An 18,175-nucleotide genomic window follows, 5' to 3' on the forward strand; every position below is an offset into this window, starting at 1 on the left:
CACCACAACGTTTACGAGTCACTTTCTGTAGTATGGCCTTTTAAAAAAATGTATTTATATGTTTAAATTGAGAAGAAGTGAATTTGTATTTCCATGTTTTCCTTCCCTTGTTGCTAAATTGCAAACTTCCCACCTGAACTTTTAGATTTGTTAGTTAGATATATATAAGATCAAAAGTAAGCTTGCTTTTTTTTTTTTTTTTTTGACCTCCTGTACCTTCGATGAAAGCACGGCCAGTCTGTTTGTTGTTGTTGTTGACTTTGTGATTATCGTGACAAAGCTTTTCAAGTTTTCCTGCTGGTGCTGAAGAGTTGTTGCAGGAATTCAATCGCCGGCTGGGTCAGCGAGGCAAACTACTTGTCTGCTTTCACATCTGCCTTTTGCGTCGAGAAAAAGGAGCATTTTGAGACTCTCGGCAGGCATAGCTTGACGTGAATTTTCCCAAAAAGACGAATAACTGATGTGCAGGTCCCATGAAGCCATGCTAGCTATTTTAGCCATTTCCATTAACAACACGTAGACACAAACACAGATTGGATGTAGACATTCGCGTCGTGGCAAAACTTGTGCTTAGTTTAGTGAGTTGTCAATACATTGAAAACAAATGCGACTCACAATGTTCATGGAATGCACGTGTGAAGTTTCACGCATGCACATAAAACCCAACATCTCATGGCGCAGTGTCCGAACGGAAGAGAAGTACTGACCCGTTTGTGTCAATTTCAAGGATTTTGTGCGTGAACTGACCTGTCCCCCCTTATATTGATCAATTCTCAAGCATCTTGTTTTTGCCATGGACTGTTGTCTCTTTGTTTTTCCGCCACTTCTTTTTTGCGCACATCCATTTTATCAAGCAATTGTGACATTTGTCACCGTTTGATGACAAATAGCTCGGAAGAGCGCGCTTTGGGGGCTCGGACTGGTCTTATCGGATGCACAGCTGATTTATGTCCATATACGAGTTGGATATGAAAAATTCAAAATTGTATTAGTGACATGACAATGCATTGTGTAAAAAAAATCTAAATGATCTGCAGTACAAACATAGCCCAAGTCGCTAATGAGATGCAGTAGCTACCAGGTAGAAGCATAAACTAGAGCATGTTATTTCATAATAGCTTGAAACAACAAGAAAAACTCTACAACGGAGCCACTGAACTCAAGTGGAAAGAACTATACATTTCATCGACGAAGAAGCCTCAGCTTTGGTAAGTTTATCCCACAGTTTACCACAGCAGTTATCTGATGGGCTAGATGTGTGGCTGCCGTTGTGTTAATTGTATTTCTAGGATGTCCTATTAAAAACGAGGCTATAGAAGGTAGGCTGGTCGTAAAAGAAGTTATGAGAAAAGGCAGTGATGCGGAAAGCTGTGGCAGTGGTGTGCAGCCTGTGATGCAACCTCTGGTAACATTTCAAATCAATAGCGGCTGAGGCTGCTTTGACAAGGAGCATGTGGAGACCTGCAAGATCTTGTGTACAGTTTAGTTGTATCATGACCTTGGACAGAAATAGCCGAGTTAGTAAGCTCATTTCCACCACGGCGAGGTTTTGCAGAATTTTTAAATTCTTACCCAGGCTTAATTCATTCACTGCCATTAACGGCTATAGACGTCAAAAATCCATGATAACTGGGAGGGCCTCATTTTGAAGCCATAGTCCGTTTAAAGCCTTAACCCAGGCATGAAATTGTAATTTGGAAGCCTAACCCTAATTTCAAACCCTAATTAAGTTGAAAGCCCAATTAGAAACACCTGTGTTGAAACCCCACTTAGAAACCCTCGTCCCATGTTGAAACTCTTGATTTGGAACTAACCCTCTTCCTGTTTGAAATCCTAAGTAGAGACCCTAATCTTCAGGTGTCAAATTCATAGCCCGGGGTCCAGATTCGGCTTGCTGCATCATTTTATGTGGCCCATGATAGCAAATCATGTGCATCGACTTCTGCGTTTCCAGAAAAAAATCCAAAATTGCACATTGTCTTAAACTTCACTCTTGTTGACAATCAACTTTTTATTTGCTTTTGTAGTTTCACATTCATAACAGCCCTCTGCGGAAAACCATAACTGCTAAACCCAATTAAAAAAACCCAAATCGTAGTTTAAAACCCAAACCAACCAAACTTAGAACTCTTTGTCAGTTACAATCCAGTATTGATAAAGCATACTGTGATTAAAAATGTAATACTGTAATTAAAAATTAAAAATGATGTACAGTATCTGCAAATGTATGTGAGGACAAAAAGAAAACTTTTTTATTTTTCAGATAAAAAGACAATGGGTTTTGAGTGAATAATCAATTCTGTAATCTTGTGTCTTTGTAGACCTAGAGAAAGCGTATGACAGAGTATCAAATATGTATGAAATATGTTACAATAGTACAGGACATGTATGAGGGCAGCAGAACAGCGGTGAGATGTGCCGTAGGTGTGACAAGAATTTAAGGTGGAGGTGGAACTGCATCAGGCATCTGTGCTGAGCCCCTTCCTGTTTGCGGTAGTAATGGATAGGCTGACAGATGACGTTAGACTGGATTCCCCTTGGACCATGATGTTCGCAGATGATATTGTGATATGCAGTGAAAGCAGGGAGCAGGTGGAGGAACAATTAGAAAGATGGAGGTGTGCACTGGAAAGGAGAGGAATGAAGATTAGCCGAAGTAAAACAGAATATATGTGCATGAATGAGAGGGGCAGTGGAGGAAGAGCGAAGCTCCAGGGAGAGGAAATTGCGAGGGTGGATGACTTCAAATACTTGGGGTCAACAATACAGAGCAATGGTGAGTGTGGTCAGGAAGTGAAGAAACGGGTACAAGCAGGGTGGAACAGCTGGCGGAAGGTGTCTGATGTTCGATGTGACAGAAGAGTCCCCGCTAGGATGAAGGGAAAAGTTTACAAAACAGTGGTGAGGCCGGTCATGATGTTCGGATAAGAGACGGTGTCACTGAAGAAACAACAGGAAGCAGAACTGGAGGTAGCAAAAATGAAGATGTTGAGATTCTCACTCGGAGTGAGCAGGTTGGATAGAATTAGAAATGAGCTCATTAGAGGGACAGCCAAAGTTGGATGTTTTGGAGACAAGGTTAGAGAGAGCAGACTTTGATGGTTTGGACATGTCCAGAGGCGAGAAAGTGAGTAAATTGGTAGAAGAGTGCTAAGGATGGAGCTGCCAGGCAAAAGAGCGAGAGGAAGACCAAAGAGAAGGTTTATGGATGTGGTGAGGGAAGACATGAGGGCAGTTGGGGTTAGAGAGGAAGATGCAGGAGATAGGCTAAGATTGAAAAAGATGACACACTGTGGCGACCCCTAACGGGACAAGCCGAAAGGAAAAGAAGAAGAATCAATTCTTCTAATAATTTCTATGCGGTTTTCTATCCCAAAAAAATGCTTTCCTTTGACTCTTTCATTGTTTCAAGCTATTACTCAATTTTTTTTCTTCTGTGCAGCCTCAGAGTCAACAGTGTGGATGCCCCCCAAAAAATAAATAAATAAAGAGACAAGTGAGAAAAGTGGAGAAAGCGCCAAGCGGAGTGCGAAAATGTGTCAAAGTGTGAACAGGCAGCGGTGACACTCTGACCTAGACCAGGAAACACTTTTGAAAAGTACATCCACTGCTTTTATTATTTCATTTCCTTGCATCGCAGTTTTTGTGTGTGTGTGTGTTTGTTTGAGCTGGAGGAGACACAAGAAGCATGCAGGACGTCGATGTTTTATTAATCATGCAGCAAATACACAATCAATGTCTCCTTTTATATAATTCATCTGCGGCTTTAAATATTTCACTGTCAACAAGCCAATTAGCTTCACATGTGTGTCAGGGTTTTGGGGCAAGGGGGGTGGGGGGAGTTCAGATTGAAGTTTGATCTGCTCCTTGTCCCACTTCCTCTGCGTAAGCTCACCCCCAGGAGACTGGAGAAGGAAGGCGGGTGAGAATGTGCCCGTCAATTTTTTTTTCTTTTTTTGTGCGTGCATGCGTGCATGTGAGAGACAGCTAGGCAACCTCAAAGAGGCAAAACAGATAAACAGATAAACAGACAGATGGAAATAGTCAAAGTGACAGCTAGAAGGGGGGTGGGGGAGGGGCTACCGGGAGCTGGAGAGCTGGGCTGGAACCATTTGGGGGATGTATTATTTAGATTTTGGACATAGTTTTACATAGATCGCTTGCATTTTTTGGTATACTGTCTATTAGATGTATTATATTTTAGGGATAATTGAGTACTGATACCAGATATCGATACCCATGAAGGTTGCCGAAAACAGCCACCGATAATTCAGGCGAACCTGTTTGACCCATTGGTGAATCATCTTGTACGCAAGAAATAAGGAAAGAAAAAGATCTTAGATCACAGTTATTGGTCGTTGTGTTCACTGGAATTGGACGGAAAAAAATACTTGTGGTATTGGTGTCAGTATCAGGAAGTACTCAAGAGTGAATGCACAATTCGGTATTGGTCTGAAAAAAAAAAGGGTGCCGGACATCACTGTTTATTTACGTATTTAAATTTAGTATGTTTATTACATAGTTCATTTATATTATTACATATTTGGCATAGTTATCTTGTAATATTAGGTCTATATCATGATAATGTAATGTTTCACATTTTTAAGTAGTTTAGTAAATTTTTTTTATTTGGTTAATGCTTTTTGTTAAATATGGATTTATTTTTAAATTTTATATTTATGTTACATTCATTTGTTTTGGGAGGAGCAGTAGTTAACACATCTGCCTCACATTTCTAAGGACTCGGGTTCAAATCCCAGCCCCACCTGTGTGGAGTTTGCAAGTTCTCCCCGTGCCTGTGTGGGTCCCCTCCCGGCGCTCCAGTTTCTCCGCCATCCCAAAAACGTGCTTGGTCCGTTGAGTAAAGCCTCAAAATTGCCCGTAGGTGTGATTGCCCCGCGTCCCTTGTGAGGGTAAGAAAATGGATAGTTGGATGGCTATACACACACACACACACACAGATCTTTGTGGGAGTAAAGGATAAAAGGCAACTTCTATCTGCCGCTTAGAAGAATCACTAACACATTCCGCGATTTCCATCCGAGGAACAAAAAAAGCGCTTCCGTCATCCCGCTTCGACAATTCACCCATTACAAATCAATTGTTGGAACGTCTGCATGCGGAATCAATCCGTTTCTGGGCCCACCGGAGCCGGGTGTAATTTGCATACGTCGTATCCCCCGCCGCATCCCGCTTGCATTTCAAAAATTCCCTTTACATTCCCCCCCACACTTCCCGCAGCGAAGGTTTCACATTTTCCTCTACGTCGTGGGTGCCAAAAAGCGACTTGGCAGGCCAGAAAACATTGAACATTCATCGAGTTTTCCTGTGATGTCGGCACAAGTTACCTCGGCGGTGCTTTGAACGTCTCATCTTTACATCAAGAGAGAGACGTTTCCTTTCAAGTGTCAGGCGTGTTTTATTTTAAACTCTGTACTGTAGCGTTTAGATGCGGAACACGGGGTTCCCCTTGAAATTATGTCTTAGGTGACCCACTTATTTGGTAGCAAATAAGCTAGCGCTGATACATAAAAGTTACGTAACCTGTCAATGAGTTTTAATCAACTAGTTTTTTTTTTTTTTTTTTTTAAGGCCGGGGGGCTTTGCAAAGTGCTGGGCGATACAACCTAACATTCATGTCACGGTATAAAATTCAGGTTTTCAAACTTGTGGACTTCCTGTGCACCCGTTGGACTACAGTATTTCCTCTCCAACTGCTAATTTGCTGTTTTTAGTTGGTTACTCTCCACTTGAATGTGGTTCCAGCTGGACGTCTGATAAGTGTTCTGTACTACCTAAGCGCCGATTGTGGTGTTTCGCTCTTTTAAATCTCATGTTAGCTTGGCCATTAGCATTGTGTCACCTGTTCTTTTTTTTTTTTTGCAGTCTACCACACTTAGTTCATCCTTTATTGAAAGTGTCAAGTGTAGCTAAGACCAAGCATTTTTCAAACCTTAAAAGATTTTTTTTTTAAATCTGTGACACACCCTTGGTTGGAATCCTTCAGGTGTTTCATTGTATTTTTCCAATGACACAGCAAAGAGGATGGATACTTGATTTGTTTTTGTTTTTTTAAACACTAAGGAAAAAAGGGAATTTCTGAAAGAAAAAAAAAATCTTAAACCGTGTGGAACGATTTCAAATGGTAAAGTGTTTGCCTCACAGTTCTGAGGTCCAGGGTTTAATCCCAGACCCGCCTGTGTGGAGTTTGCATATTCTCCCCGTGCCTGCATGGGTTTCCTCCGGGCACTCTGGTTTCCTCCCACATCCCAAAAACATGCAACATGAATTGGACACTCTAAATTGCACCTAGGTGTGATTGTAAGTGCAGCTGTTTGCCTCTATGTGCCCTGCATTTGGGTGCCAACAGTTCAAGGTGTACCCCGCCTCCTTCCCGTTGACAGCTGGGATAGGCTCCAGCACTGCCCGCGACCCTTGTGAGGAAAAGCGGCAAAGAAAATGGACGGCTGGTTCTGAAACAATTACTGAGGATTTGATTTTTTTTTTTTTTTTTTTTTTGCCAACCATGTAACTCAAAATGTTGTGTCAGCTTGATATCACTGCAAAGTTTGTATTCAATCAATTCATACTTGATTATGTTGTATACAAGTCAAAAACTTGAAAAATTTTTCCTCCTTCAGTTCAGTTTTCCTGTAATGTGAGGCTTGTTGCTGTATCGTGACATGTGTATCGTTGGCAAAATAACATTTTTTAGCATATTGTGAGTAACTTCAAATGCAAGGTGAATGTTCAACAAAGCGCAGCCTTTAGCTGTGAAATGACTGTGTGGAAATAAGCCCAAAAAAGAATGTATTTAGCTGAGCTCTTTGGTCTCTTAGGTGATCAAATGTTCCCTGCATGTGCAGCCTGGAAGGTCCTTAGTAACCGTTTAACACAACCGCGCTGGTCTCTTCAAATCGAAATAATTACTTTTATTGGCATCCACGGGCTACATTTACAAGGGTGAGATGGCCCCGCTGGACGGTTAAAGTTGGAATATTCTATATACTTTGGCTTTTCGCTTTGATTTTCGCAAAAATGGTCACCGCTTTCAGCGTGATGATGCTGACATGATCAGAATCGAAAACTTTGGGATACCTGGCGATCACAAACGTACAAGTGTTTTACTCACAACAAAAGTTTTTATTCTATGTGCCACTTGTGTACATTACTATGTAGACAAATCATTTTGAAATAAAATGTTGTTCCTAAAGGCGTATGCTACAGAAAAATTGGGGATTTAGTATTTTTTTTTTATTAAAATGAATCAAATGTTGTGTTGCTCATGTTAAAATGATTTGTGACGTTTTAAGAAGAATAGAGGACAAAATATACATTCAAAATAAAAAAATATTAACAAATAAATTCAGGAGTCTCTTGAGAGATGACCTTAATTCATTTGTTGACCATATTCACAATTTTAAAAAGCTCATATCATAATTTTGTCCCATTCAAATGAATAGAAATGGCATTAAACTGCCCCCCCCTCATCACCCCGCCCCCAGCAACATCAATGTTTGTTTACTAAAACATTACCAATACTGAATAATATTTTCCATTAGTCATGTAACATTGCATTGGTAGTGTATTTTTTTTTCATTGCCGTATGTTTTACAATCCCCCCCCCACACACACACCAAAAAGATAAGTTTTAAAGGAAGTTTTAGGAATTCATGAAATAATACAAACTATAAGACCATTGTAATTCTTAGCATATAGCAAAAAGTATTTGGTCATCTGCTTTGACTCAGAAATGAATTTAATTGGCATTTCATTCTTAAGCCAAATTGTTTAATGTCATTGGTGTACCCTCTGGAGTGATAACATCTTAAACTCTTTAGGGAAGGCTTTCCACGAGGTTTAGGAGTGGATTTCTTTTGTCAGTGTCGGACCTCACAAATATGCTCCTGGAAGAATGGTGAAAAAAGAAAATACCATAAACCCACTCCGAAACCTTTTTGAGAGCCCTCCCACATGATATCAATGTAATCATAGGTGAGTGAATAATTTAGGCAATATCGTGTCAAATAGATGGAGAAAGTCACAAAATGTAAAGTAAAGTAGCATGTAATAAATATACAGTTATATCAAAAGGTGGCATGGTGGCGCAGCTGTAGAGCATTGGGCTCACGGTTGACGGCCAATACGGGAGAGAGCGTTCAATCCCGGTCCCGCCAGCGTGGGTTTTTTCTCCAGGCACTCCGGCTTCCTCCTGGATCCCAAAAACATGCTACATTAATTGGACACTCTAAATTGCCCCTAGGTGTGATTGTAAGTGCGACTGTTGTCTGTCTCCATGTGCCCTGCGATTGGCTGGCAACCAGTTTAGGGTGTGCCCTGCCTCCTGCCCGTTGACAGGTTGGATAGGCTCCAGCACTCCCGCGACCCTCGTGAGGATAAGCGGCTCAGAAAAAGGATAGATGGATGAATCATTTCAAATCTGACAAAAGTTCCACTGCCAATGACAATGATCTCATGCAACACACAAAATATTTGGTGTTGTTCATTTGGCATCACTTCTTGGCCTCTTCTATTTTTTCATATATTTTTTTTCCACTTGAGGAAAAAGGTAAAAACAGTCTCTCCATTCATTTATCCCTTGATCCAGCCAGCCTGTCTGTCTGTCTGTCCGTCTTTTCAGTTTGGCGTTCCACTGTCCGTTTGAATTTGTTTCCGGGCTGTGCTTCCATGCCTCCACCCTCTCCCATCCCACTCCCATCCACCCACCCCCACCCAGAACACACCACCGCTCTATTTGTACTCATCCTTTTTCAGTCTGTAGACACGTCAATCACTCACTCAATGTGTGTGTGTGTGTGTTTGTAAAGGTGGAAACCGTGGAAACCGCGTCATGGAGTTCATCCAGGCTCCTCACGGCTGCTCATGTCTGCCTCAATAGTACACAAATACGTCAGGAGAGCATTCGTGTAAATAAGTGAAGTGGTTACTTATGTTTTTTTTACACACACAGACACGCGAACTGCAAGTCCTCCAAGTCCGACACCCGAGCGACTTGTTACTTGTCATTTAACCTTCTTAAAAAAATCAAACAGCAAATATTTTATTCATTCTTGCTAATGCTGATGATTATTATTTTGTGGACATTTAACATAAATGTATTTATCAAATGTAATAATTTTTAATTAATGATATGTACAGTAATTGAGTTGTTTGGGAGTGGGGGAAGCTAAAAAGAAATGCCAACAATATAAATACAATTTATTCAAGTATAAATACATAGGGAAAATAATATCAAAAATGTAAATATGAAAATGTAGAAAAGCAAAATGTGCAAAATTTTACTGCACTAAAAAACAGGAAAACAAATTCAAAAGGTGATATATTAATACAGTTATATAGTATAATATATAATATAAATGTACAAAATAGCATGAAATAAATATAAACACATTCAGTCATAAAATAAATACATTAAAAAACTACATAAATAAACAGAAAATATTCCAAATGATATAAAATAAATGAAAACATAAAGGGCATGTAAAATGTAGAAGAAATATATACAAATTAAAACAAAAATAGGAAAATTACCTAAAATAAATATAAATCATTCAAATGAAATACACCAAAATGATATAAAATTAAATCATGAAATAATAATTTAAAGATATAATGGAAAATTAATACTATAAAATAAATAGAAAATACATAAAAATATACAAAATGATGAAAAATAAATATAAATACATCTGAAAGCCATAAATTAAGTATCTGAAATAACAATCAATCATACAATATAACATACAATACATATAGCAAACAATAAAGACTACGTGTGAAAAAAGATCAAGTATATCTAAAATATAGAATAAAAAGTGAAACAACCAAAAATTATTAAAAAAATAGAAAACTTACAGCTTTCAAAGTATCCAGTTTATAAATTTCAGTATTTCATGACTTTAGTGTTGTGATTGTTCGAAGCCAAACCTTCGTCCTTCTCATGTATTCACTTTTTCATTCTAGAACATTTCATGTCTAACTCTTCGGCTTCTTCCAACTTTTATTCTCCGAGCTTGTTTTTTGCTTTTCTTTCATTTTTTTCCTCCTTCATCTTCATTTCTTCTCCCTCCTCTGGAATCTCATCATCTGGTTCCGCCTGAGCGGCGCGCTCACATCGCCGATTCTTATTGAAGAGGAAGTAACGGTCGCTGCTGACTGAGCGCGGCGCTTATTTGGATAATGACTCATCTGCTTGCACAGCGGGCCAGGTCGCGCTCGGTGGATGTGGCTAATAACGCGGATGCCGCATTGTCTGGGAATGCGCACGCTCACACTGGAAGCAAGGCTGACACACACACATTTCACTTTAATAATCAATGCTGCTTTTCCTCTTTAAATGCATGGCAACCCCTCTATCCCCCCATGGCCTGTCTCCTCCTGGCCTCCACTTTTGTGGATTATTTCTGGTCCTTGTGTCGATTTCTATCCTTCAAGGTTTTGCCGTGAATAACTGCGTCGACGTGCGTTGTTGCTGGGCCGCCGTTAAATTCTTTCTTGACTATCTGGATTGTTCCGAATCGTTCTGCTGACTTCTAAATGGTAAACGGGGTGCACTTACTATATATAGCACTTTATCTACACCATCACAGTGCCCAAAGTCCTTTACTAAGCCTCATATTCAATCATTCACACACACAGACACACTCATACACTAATGGGCGCCTGCTGCCATGCAACGTGCTGCCGGGCCCACAGGGAGCAAATTAGGGTTCAGCGTCTTGCCCAAGGACACTTCAATATGCAAAAAGTCAGAGACGGGATTAGAACCTACACCCCTTCAGTCCCTGGTGTCGGTCACGATGATTAACTGGTGAGCGGAGCCATCACATGTGCAAGGTAGCACAATAGAAATAATTTATGTATAATTTGAGGTAAGGAGCAATTGCTTTCTTCTTGCTTGACCAATGGTGCTGTGGACTCTTTTTGTCTTTGGGGATTATTTCTGGTTGTTGTGTTTATTGTTTATTGTGTTGAATGATGGGTTTATCATGGTGAGAGCGGTCATTGCCTTTTGACGTTTATTTGACTGATCATGTCTTGGACATTTTTGACTTTGTGGATTATTTCTAGCTCTGTGTATTTCTATCATGCACAACAACTAGGAAGATGAAAAAAAATAATTTTACTTTGTGGGTTATTTTTAGGCGGCACGGTGTCTCAGCTGGTAAAGTGTTGGCCTCACAGTTCTGAGGACCTGGGTTCAATCCCGGCCCAACCTCTGTGGAGTTTGCATGTTCTCCCGTGCCTGCATGGGTTTTCTCCGGGCACTCCGGCTTCCTCCCACATCCCAAAAACATGCAACATTATTGGACACTCTAAATTGCCCCTAGGTGTGATTGTGAGTGTGACTGTTTGTCTCAATGTGCCCTGCGATTGACTGCCAACCAGTTCAGGGTGTACCCGCCTCCTGCCAGTTGACAGCTGGGATCGGCTCCAGCAGCCCCCGCAACCCTCGTGAGGACAAGCGGTGAAGAAATTGGATGGATGGATTATTTTTATTGTACAAGGTGCCGGTTTTATCATGGATTTGTCAAAATTGGATCTGTCTGCAGAATATTTCCATTTCTTTATTCCAATCACAAAAGCAATCTTCTTATACAAGCATTATGATCGGGGGACCGTGCAGTTAGCCTTGTTAGCCTTGCCAGTTAGCCTTTCCAGTGCCACAAGTGGCATAAAACAGCACAGCATTGGTTTACGGATAGATTAATACAATAATCTCTCGGTCTTCACTTGATTGGATATGAGAGTAGCAACAACGTTTGTTTTTAAACTATTATTATTGACACCAAATTATAAAGCTGTATGACTCTCCCCAGACTCTTATTATATACTATTCCTCATGGTTTAAGTCTGTAAGCATTTATTTTACCATGTAACGATTACACCATATGGTAATAACGTGTCTTATTATTTACGATATACAGTAAATATGAAAGACAAAATCTGCTATGCACTGGATCTTCAAAAGGTGAAGTGCAATATTGCGAGGGACCACAATACATGGCAATGACTGGATGACTGTCAGTGCTACACACATCTCTACTAAAAAACGGAGAGACAGACATGCACACCCACACAGACATGCTTTGTGCTGATTGGGTGATGCAAATACAATCATATGTGTACAATGTGCTCTAAGGACAAAGGAGAAGCAACATTGGGGGCCGGCTGTGGGGGGGGGGGGTGCTTGCATGTGCTTACATGTGTGCGCACTTAGTGCTCGTAAGAACCAATTAGGAGCAAGCAGCAGAAAAGAAGAAGGAGAAAAAGAAGTAAGGGAAGAAGAAGAGGTAAATTAATCATCATTGCCACCAGATGGAAAGAAATCGGACAGGAAAGAAAGAGAAGATGAATAATTGAGCGTGTCGTAAATAGAAAAAAAAGAAATAAAAGTGAAATAAGAGATGAAATGAAATGTAAGAAAGCACAAAGCCATTTAGAGGCAGGGCTGCAGGGAGATTGTGTGTCGCTGCCGACGTGCATTTGTCCATATGCGCATGTGTGTCTGTCTATATCTGGGAAAAGCAGAACAAAATGGATGAATGGATACACATTACACTTTTCTTGCATGGGCCACGAAGGAGAACAAACCTCTATAGCTCTTGATTGGTCACTTATATTGCCCAATGAATGACTTGTGGGAGGCACGGTGGCGCAGCTGGAAAGCGTTGGCCTCACAATTCTGAGAACCCGGGGTTCAATCCAGGCCCTCTCTGTGTGGAGTTTGCATATTCTCCCCCGTGCCTGTGTGGGTTTTCTCCGGGCACTCCGGTTTCCTCCCACATCCCAAAAATGTGCAACATTAATTGGATACTCTAAATTGCCTCTAGGTGTGATTGTGAGTGCGGCTGTTGTCTGTCTCCATGTCCCCTGCGATCGGGTGGGAACCAGTTCAGGTTGTACCCCGCCTCCTCCCAGATGATGGCTGGGATAGGCTCCAGCACTCCTGCGAGCCTTGTGAGGATAAGCCGCTAAGAAAATGGATGGATGACTTGTGTATGTGCTTCTTCTACAGAATTCGCTTGATTCATGTTTTTGTATGCATGTTCGTGTGCATGTGGGGGTAGGTGTATGTTTGTTATATGCCCCTCGGTTGAGGTTTTTTTTGTGCGTGTGTGTGATTTGCGGTAAGCACTCAGTTTGCTCGCCATCTCCTTGGCGATTGGCGTCACACTGCTGCGCTGCCGCTGGAAGGGAAATGAAAGAGGCGGCAAGGGGATGCTGGGAAATCAACAAACAACAACAGAGAGTTAGTGTGCATGTGTGTGTGTGTGTGTGTGTGTGGTATGTACCTGTACTCATGTTTGCGTGCATCTACAGTATATTAATGTGTATGTGTGTGTGTAGCATCGACATACATTAGTGTAAAGGACGTACCGAAAACACTTTCGAAACACTTTTAAAAAGTCAGCAGGGTTCTCGCTTTGCCATCGAATAAACGATCCCTGAAAGTGTTTAAGAAGATTATTTGAGTGAAATCACATTCACCAGGAATTTTAAACTAAAATAGCTTTTGTTTGCCTTCCACTACCTCAACAAACTTGCCGGGCCCCGTCTGAAAATCAATAGGGCTCTTCTTTTAAAACCAATTAAGAATAAAATGAAGTTTAAACGAAGATCTGTTGAGAATTGCGACTGGAACACAGTGATTTGAAAGCAGTGGCCATTAAAAAAAAAAAAAAAACCAAACACTGCATGCGCTCATCCTTGTGAGGGTAACGGCGGTGTTCACCACTTAAAGCTGACCTCGTTCCTGTTCCTGCATCCTGGTGTTTTCCTCTTTCCCTGAGAAGTGTCAGCCTCAACACTGGCCCGGCTCCAGAGATGAGTCAATGCCCATGTCATGCGAGAACCGACAAATGTGACTCACAGCACTCATTTCTACAATCACACACACACACACACACACACACACACACACACACTCTGAGCCAGTACTTTTGACTGTTTTCTTTTCCTTTGGGCTTGTCCCGTTAGGGGTCGCCACAGCACCCTTCTACCAATACACTCACTCATTTGCCTCTGGACTTGTCCAAACCATCTAAGTCTGCTCTCTCTCACCTTGTCTCCAAAACATCCAACTTTGACTGTCCCTCTAATGAGCTCATTTCTAATCCTATCCAACCTGTTCTCACCAAGCGAGAACCTCAACATCTTCATTTCTGCTACTTCCAGCTCTGCTTCCTGTTATTTCTTCAGTGCCACCGTCTCTCGTCCGTACATCATGGCCGGCCTCATCACTGTTTTATAAACTTTGCCCTTTATCCTAGCGGAGACTCTTCTGTTACATAGAAGTTCTGACTTCTGACTGTGAACCGCTGAATTTTGACAACAAAATAAATTGATGCATCAGCAGTTTTGAAATCAAAAGCCTTTGAATGATGTTTTTTAAGCAAGATTAAAAACATTTTAAAAGTGGGTTTGCAACAATAAGTGCTTGAAATTTCTCAACCGTATTACAAGTGAAGACATTTTGGAGTTTTGATATGTTTGCAAGAAACATGAAGTTGACACGCATAATTTGCTTTCGTGGGCCACATAATATGTTGTGGTGGAATCTGGCCCCTGCACCACCAATTTGACACATACTCAATACCAGTAGTCAGTAAACATGATGTTTGTCTCTGTGTGTTTGCATTTGTATGTGGGGGGGCGGTGAGTCTTTATTCCCCAATTTTTGGTGATGTTTCTATCGCAGAAAACCACTTTTGGTTGCATTTTTAATGCATGTAAAGTGCTATACAAATCATATGTGATTGAACAATAAGTACAACAAATGTTCTTGTACTACCACTTTTCAGCAGTGCACATTACAAACAAAAACAACTTCCAATATATCCATCCATCCATTTTCTTTGGCGCTTATCCTCACGAGGGTCGAGGGAGTGCTGAAGCCTATCCCAGCTGTCAACGGGCAGGAGGTGGGGTACACCCTGAACTGGTTGCCAGCCAATCACAGGGGCACATAGAAACAGACAGCCGCACTCGCAATCCCACCTCGGGTCAATTTAGAGTGTCCAATTAATCTTGCATGTTTTTGGAATGTGGGAGGAAACCGGAGTGCCCGGAAGAAACCCGCACAGACACAGGAAGAGCATGCAAACTCGACAGAGGCGGGTCCAGGATTGAACCCGGAACCTCAGAACTGTGAGACCACGCTTTTCAGCTGATGCACCGTGTCGCTCTTCAAATATATTGAAATATTAATTTGCGCAACCACTGAGCAATCTACGTCAGTCATCATACACAGCCTCGTTTTCTAAATCTCTCTCCTGTTCGCTTACAAAAAAAAGTTCATTTACATCATTAGACACACACACACACACACACGGCAACAGGCCCCCTCGCTCATGTCAATGAGCTGCACTGTGGCATCTCTCCAGCAACAACAACACAGAAAACATCAGAATGAAAAGAAAAGAAAAAAAAAGCCCCCACGAAATAATTTGTGAGCCAGCCAGCGAGTCAGTCAAACACGTGTAAACGAGTGTTTTTCTATGAGCTTTAGACAGCTGACTCAATAATCACAGCCACAGTCTGGTTTTCTGGTTTCCCCATGAACAACATGAGTCAACCGTTCTTCACTCCGAGGAGCTGTCAGGGGGCATAATTAAGGCTAACCTCACACACACAAGACTGAAATAGTCACACACACAATAATAAAAGACTCGGCTATTGACGCACTCTCACATGCACCGCTGAAACGACTTGACAGGCTTTACTAAAACACACTCACACAATCATAATTATTCTCTCGTGCACATTCACACCTACTGTGGAAATATGCGTTCACACAATTCATAAACATTGTAACACACAGTGACGATTGGAACAATCTCACATGACCACACGGCAGTGAAACACTCACACATGCAGTGATGGCGGGAATGCAATACTTTGTGAAAGTAGTCGCCAAAAATCTGCCATTTTGAGTAACGAGCGAAATAACGCATTACTTTCCCAGGCAAAGCAATTAGACTGTCGTTACCTTTTCAATACAACAACAGTTACTTTTACATCATAACGTCTCTCACCAAATGTACCTTGTGACAGATAGATAGATAGATAGATAGATAGATAGATAGATAGATAGATAGATAGATAGATAGATAGATAGATAGATAGATAGATAGATAGATAGTAGATAGATAGATAGATAGATAGATAGATAGATAGATAGATAGATAGATAGATAGATAGATAGATAGATAGATAGATAGATAGATATCCAAACATGAAAAGCATTTAACCAAATGCCACTTTTTTTTCAACAAATAGAAGAAAACCATTGTGAAGTGATTGTTTATTACACGATGTACGGGGATTGTGCAGTCGCATAAAAGTGCAAAGAAAGTCCAGGTATTTCCTAACAGCGAAATACGTGATATTACTGCCGCTTGGCAGCTGCTGAAACCAACTGAAAAATTCCTTCTTGTCTAACTTAGTTACTTTTGAAATCAAGTAATCAGTAAAGGAACTAAAAGACTTTTTCAAGGTAACCGTGGCAACACTCCACACGTGACTAAAATGCTCCAAACGAAATTAATGAAACTCTCTCACGGTCATGACCCAAATGCTCCCACATGGACGAGTGAAACTCTCACACAGGTTACTAAAATGCTCTCACACACAAACATCCAAAAAGCGCCTGTGCGCACTACTGAGTGTTTTTTGCCACACTCACGACTTTAAAAAATTGTTGCTCTCACACGCCGCTGAAACGCTCTCATACACTCGTGTGTTTGAAGCAATATTCCGGCTTGCTCTTCTCTACAAGAACGAGCAATTTATTTTCCACTGATGACAAAGTAGCTTTCGAAAGGCCTCCTCCCTTTGTGGAAAACCCTGACATCTTCTTTCAGCAGTCCCTCTAACTCGGAGTGAACTAGAAAGGTGAGACGAGAGATCTCTGGGAATGCCAAACAATCATAATTTGGGGCATGGCAATATGTGGATTGTGAGAGCGGTAGGGGAGAAAAGGAGAAGCCAGGAACGATGTTGTAAATAAGGGAGAGTACGCAGACGGGGAGAGGAGCTCACCAGGGAACGCTGATGGTGGAGAATGCCGACAAGTGTGCGCGTGTGTGTGTGTGTTTGTGTGCGGGGGGAGCGTGGGGGGGTGGTGGTGTATCCCGTAGGGTTAATTACATCTCTGTTCTCTGTCAGTATGATTCTCCTGTCTACAATCTGAGCCGCCGCCGCTGCTGCTGCCGGCTGACAGGACACACACACACATGCACGCACACGCGCGCATGCAGGCCTTGGAATGTGCATAAATTAGGGGAAAATGACGCTATGCTTTGACCTTGGATATTTGAATAAGAAGATCAAAGTTTATCATTAATTGTGTTGTGTAGGACGTTTGCACAAAGCCATTACTCAAAACCAGTGTCACATGTCTATGCGAGTCCAAAAAAAGTCTCAAGAAGCCAGGCCTGAAAGAAAAGACCGAGCAAGTCAGGCATTTTAGGTACATCTATGCAGTTTCCGGTCGTCTTTCCAAAGCCATACACAAAAACTTGTCTCACATAAAAACATTGACAGTGGGGCAGCTGGTTAAACCGTTGGCCTCACAGTTCAGAGGATCGGATTTCAAATGTGTGGAGTTTGCACATACCTGTGTGGGTTTTCTCCAGGGACACCGGTTTCCTCACACTTCCCAAAAACATGCTTTCATTGGAGACTCTAAATTGTCCATAGGTGTGGTTGTGATCGTGATATTTGTCTGTCTCTTTGTGCCCTGCGATTGGCTGGCAACCATTTCAGGGTATACCCTGTAGTTTTTTCTAAAGTGAAGTCCTCCTTGAGATTCTGTCCAATGCTATCAATTTCAACTGACTCCACAAAAGCAAAAGGTGTGCAATTACACAATAACCCCCCAACCCCTCCACCCCCCATTGACAGCTTTCTCCCATCTCCCCCTGGTTTGCGCCTCACTGCCGCAGGGACGCCGCCGCAGCTCACCTAATTAGCCGTCATCGTCGCCTTCATTAACAAGCGGGATTGTTTTAAATTAAAGCGGGATCCGCGAACACAAGAGCCCGTGGGGAAGACACCCAAACTTTTGTGTGTCGGCGTGGAATCACTTTATGACTTGCTTTGTGCTGTGAATTACTCACTGCTCTGTCCGTGTGTGTGTGTTTAAGAGAGT

General features: G+C 41.6%; 1 protein-coding gene across 1 annotated transcript in view; it reads left to right on the forward strand.

Annotated features, from left to right (window-relative positions):
• Window positions 1-1,101: 1,101 nt before the first annotated feature.
• Window positions 1,102-18,175, forward strand: part of kirrel1b (kirre like nephrin family adhesion molecule 1b) — a 51,802-nt gene continuing 34,728 nt past the window's right edge. The window contains exon 1 of the mRNA XM_061839620.1: window positions 1,102-1,208. Within this exon, the coding sequence (XP_061695604.1) occupies window positions 1,102-1,208 (107 nt within the window). The remainder of the gene's footprint in view (window positions 1,209-18,175) is intronic.

Source organism: Syngnathoides biaculeatus, chromosome 13 (assembly GCF_019802595.1).
Source record: "Syngnathoides biaculeatus isolate LvHL_M chromosome 13, ASM1980259v1, whole genome shotgun sequence".
NCBI classification, from domain to species: domain Eukaryota; kingdom Metazoa; phylum Chordata; class Actinopteri; order Syngnathiformes; family Syngnathidae; genus Syngnathoides; species Syngnathoides biaculeatus.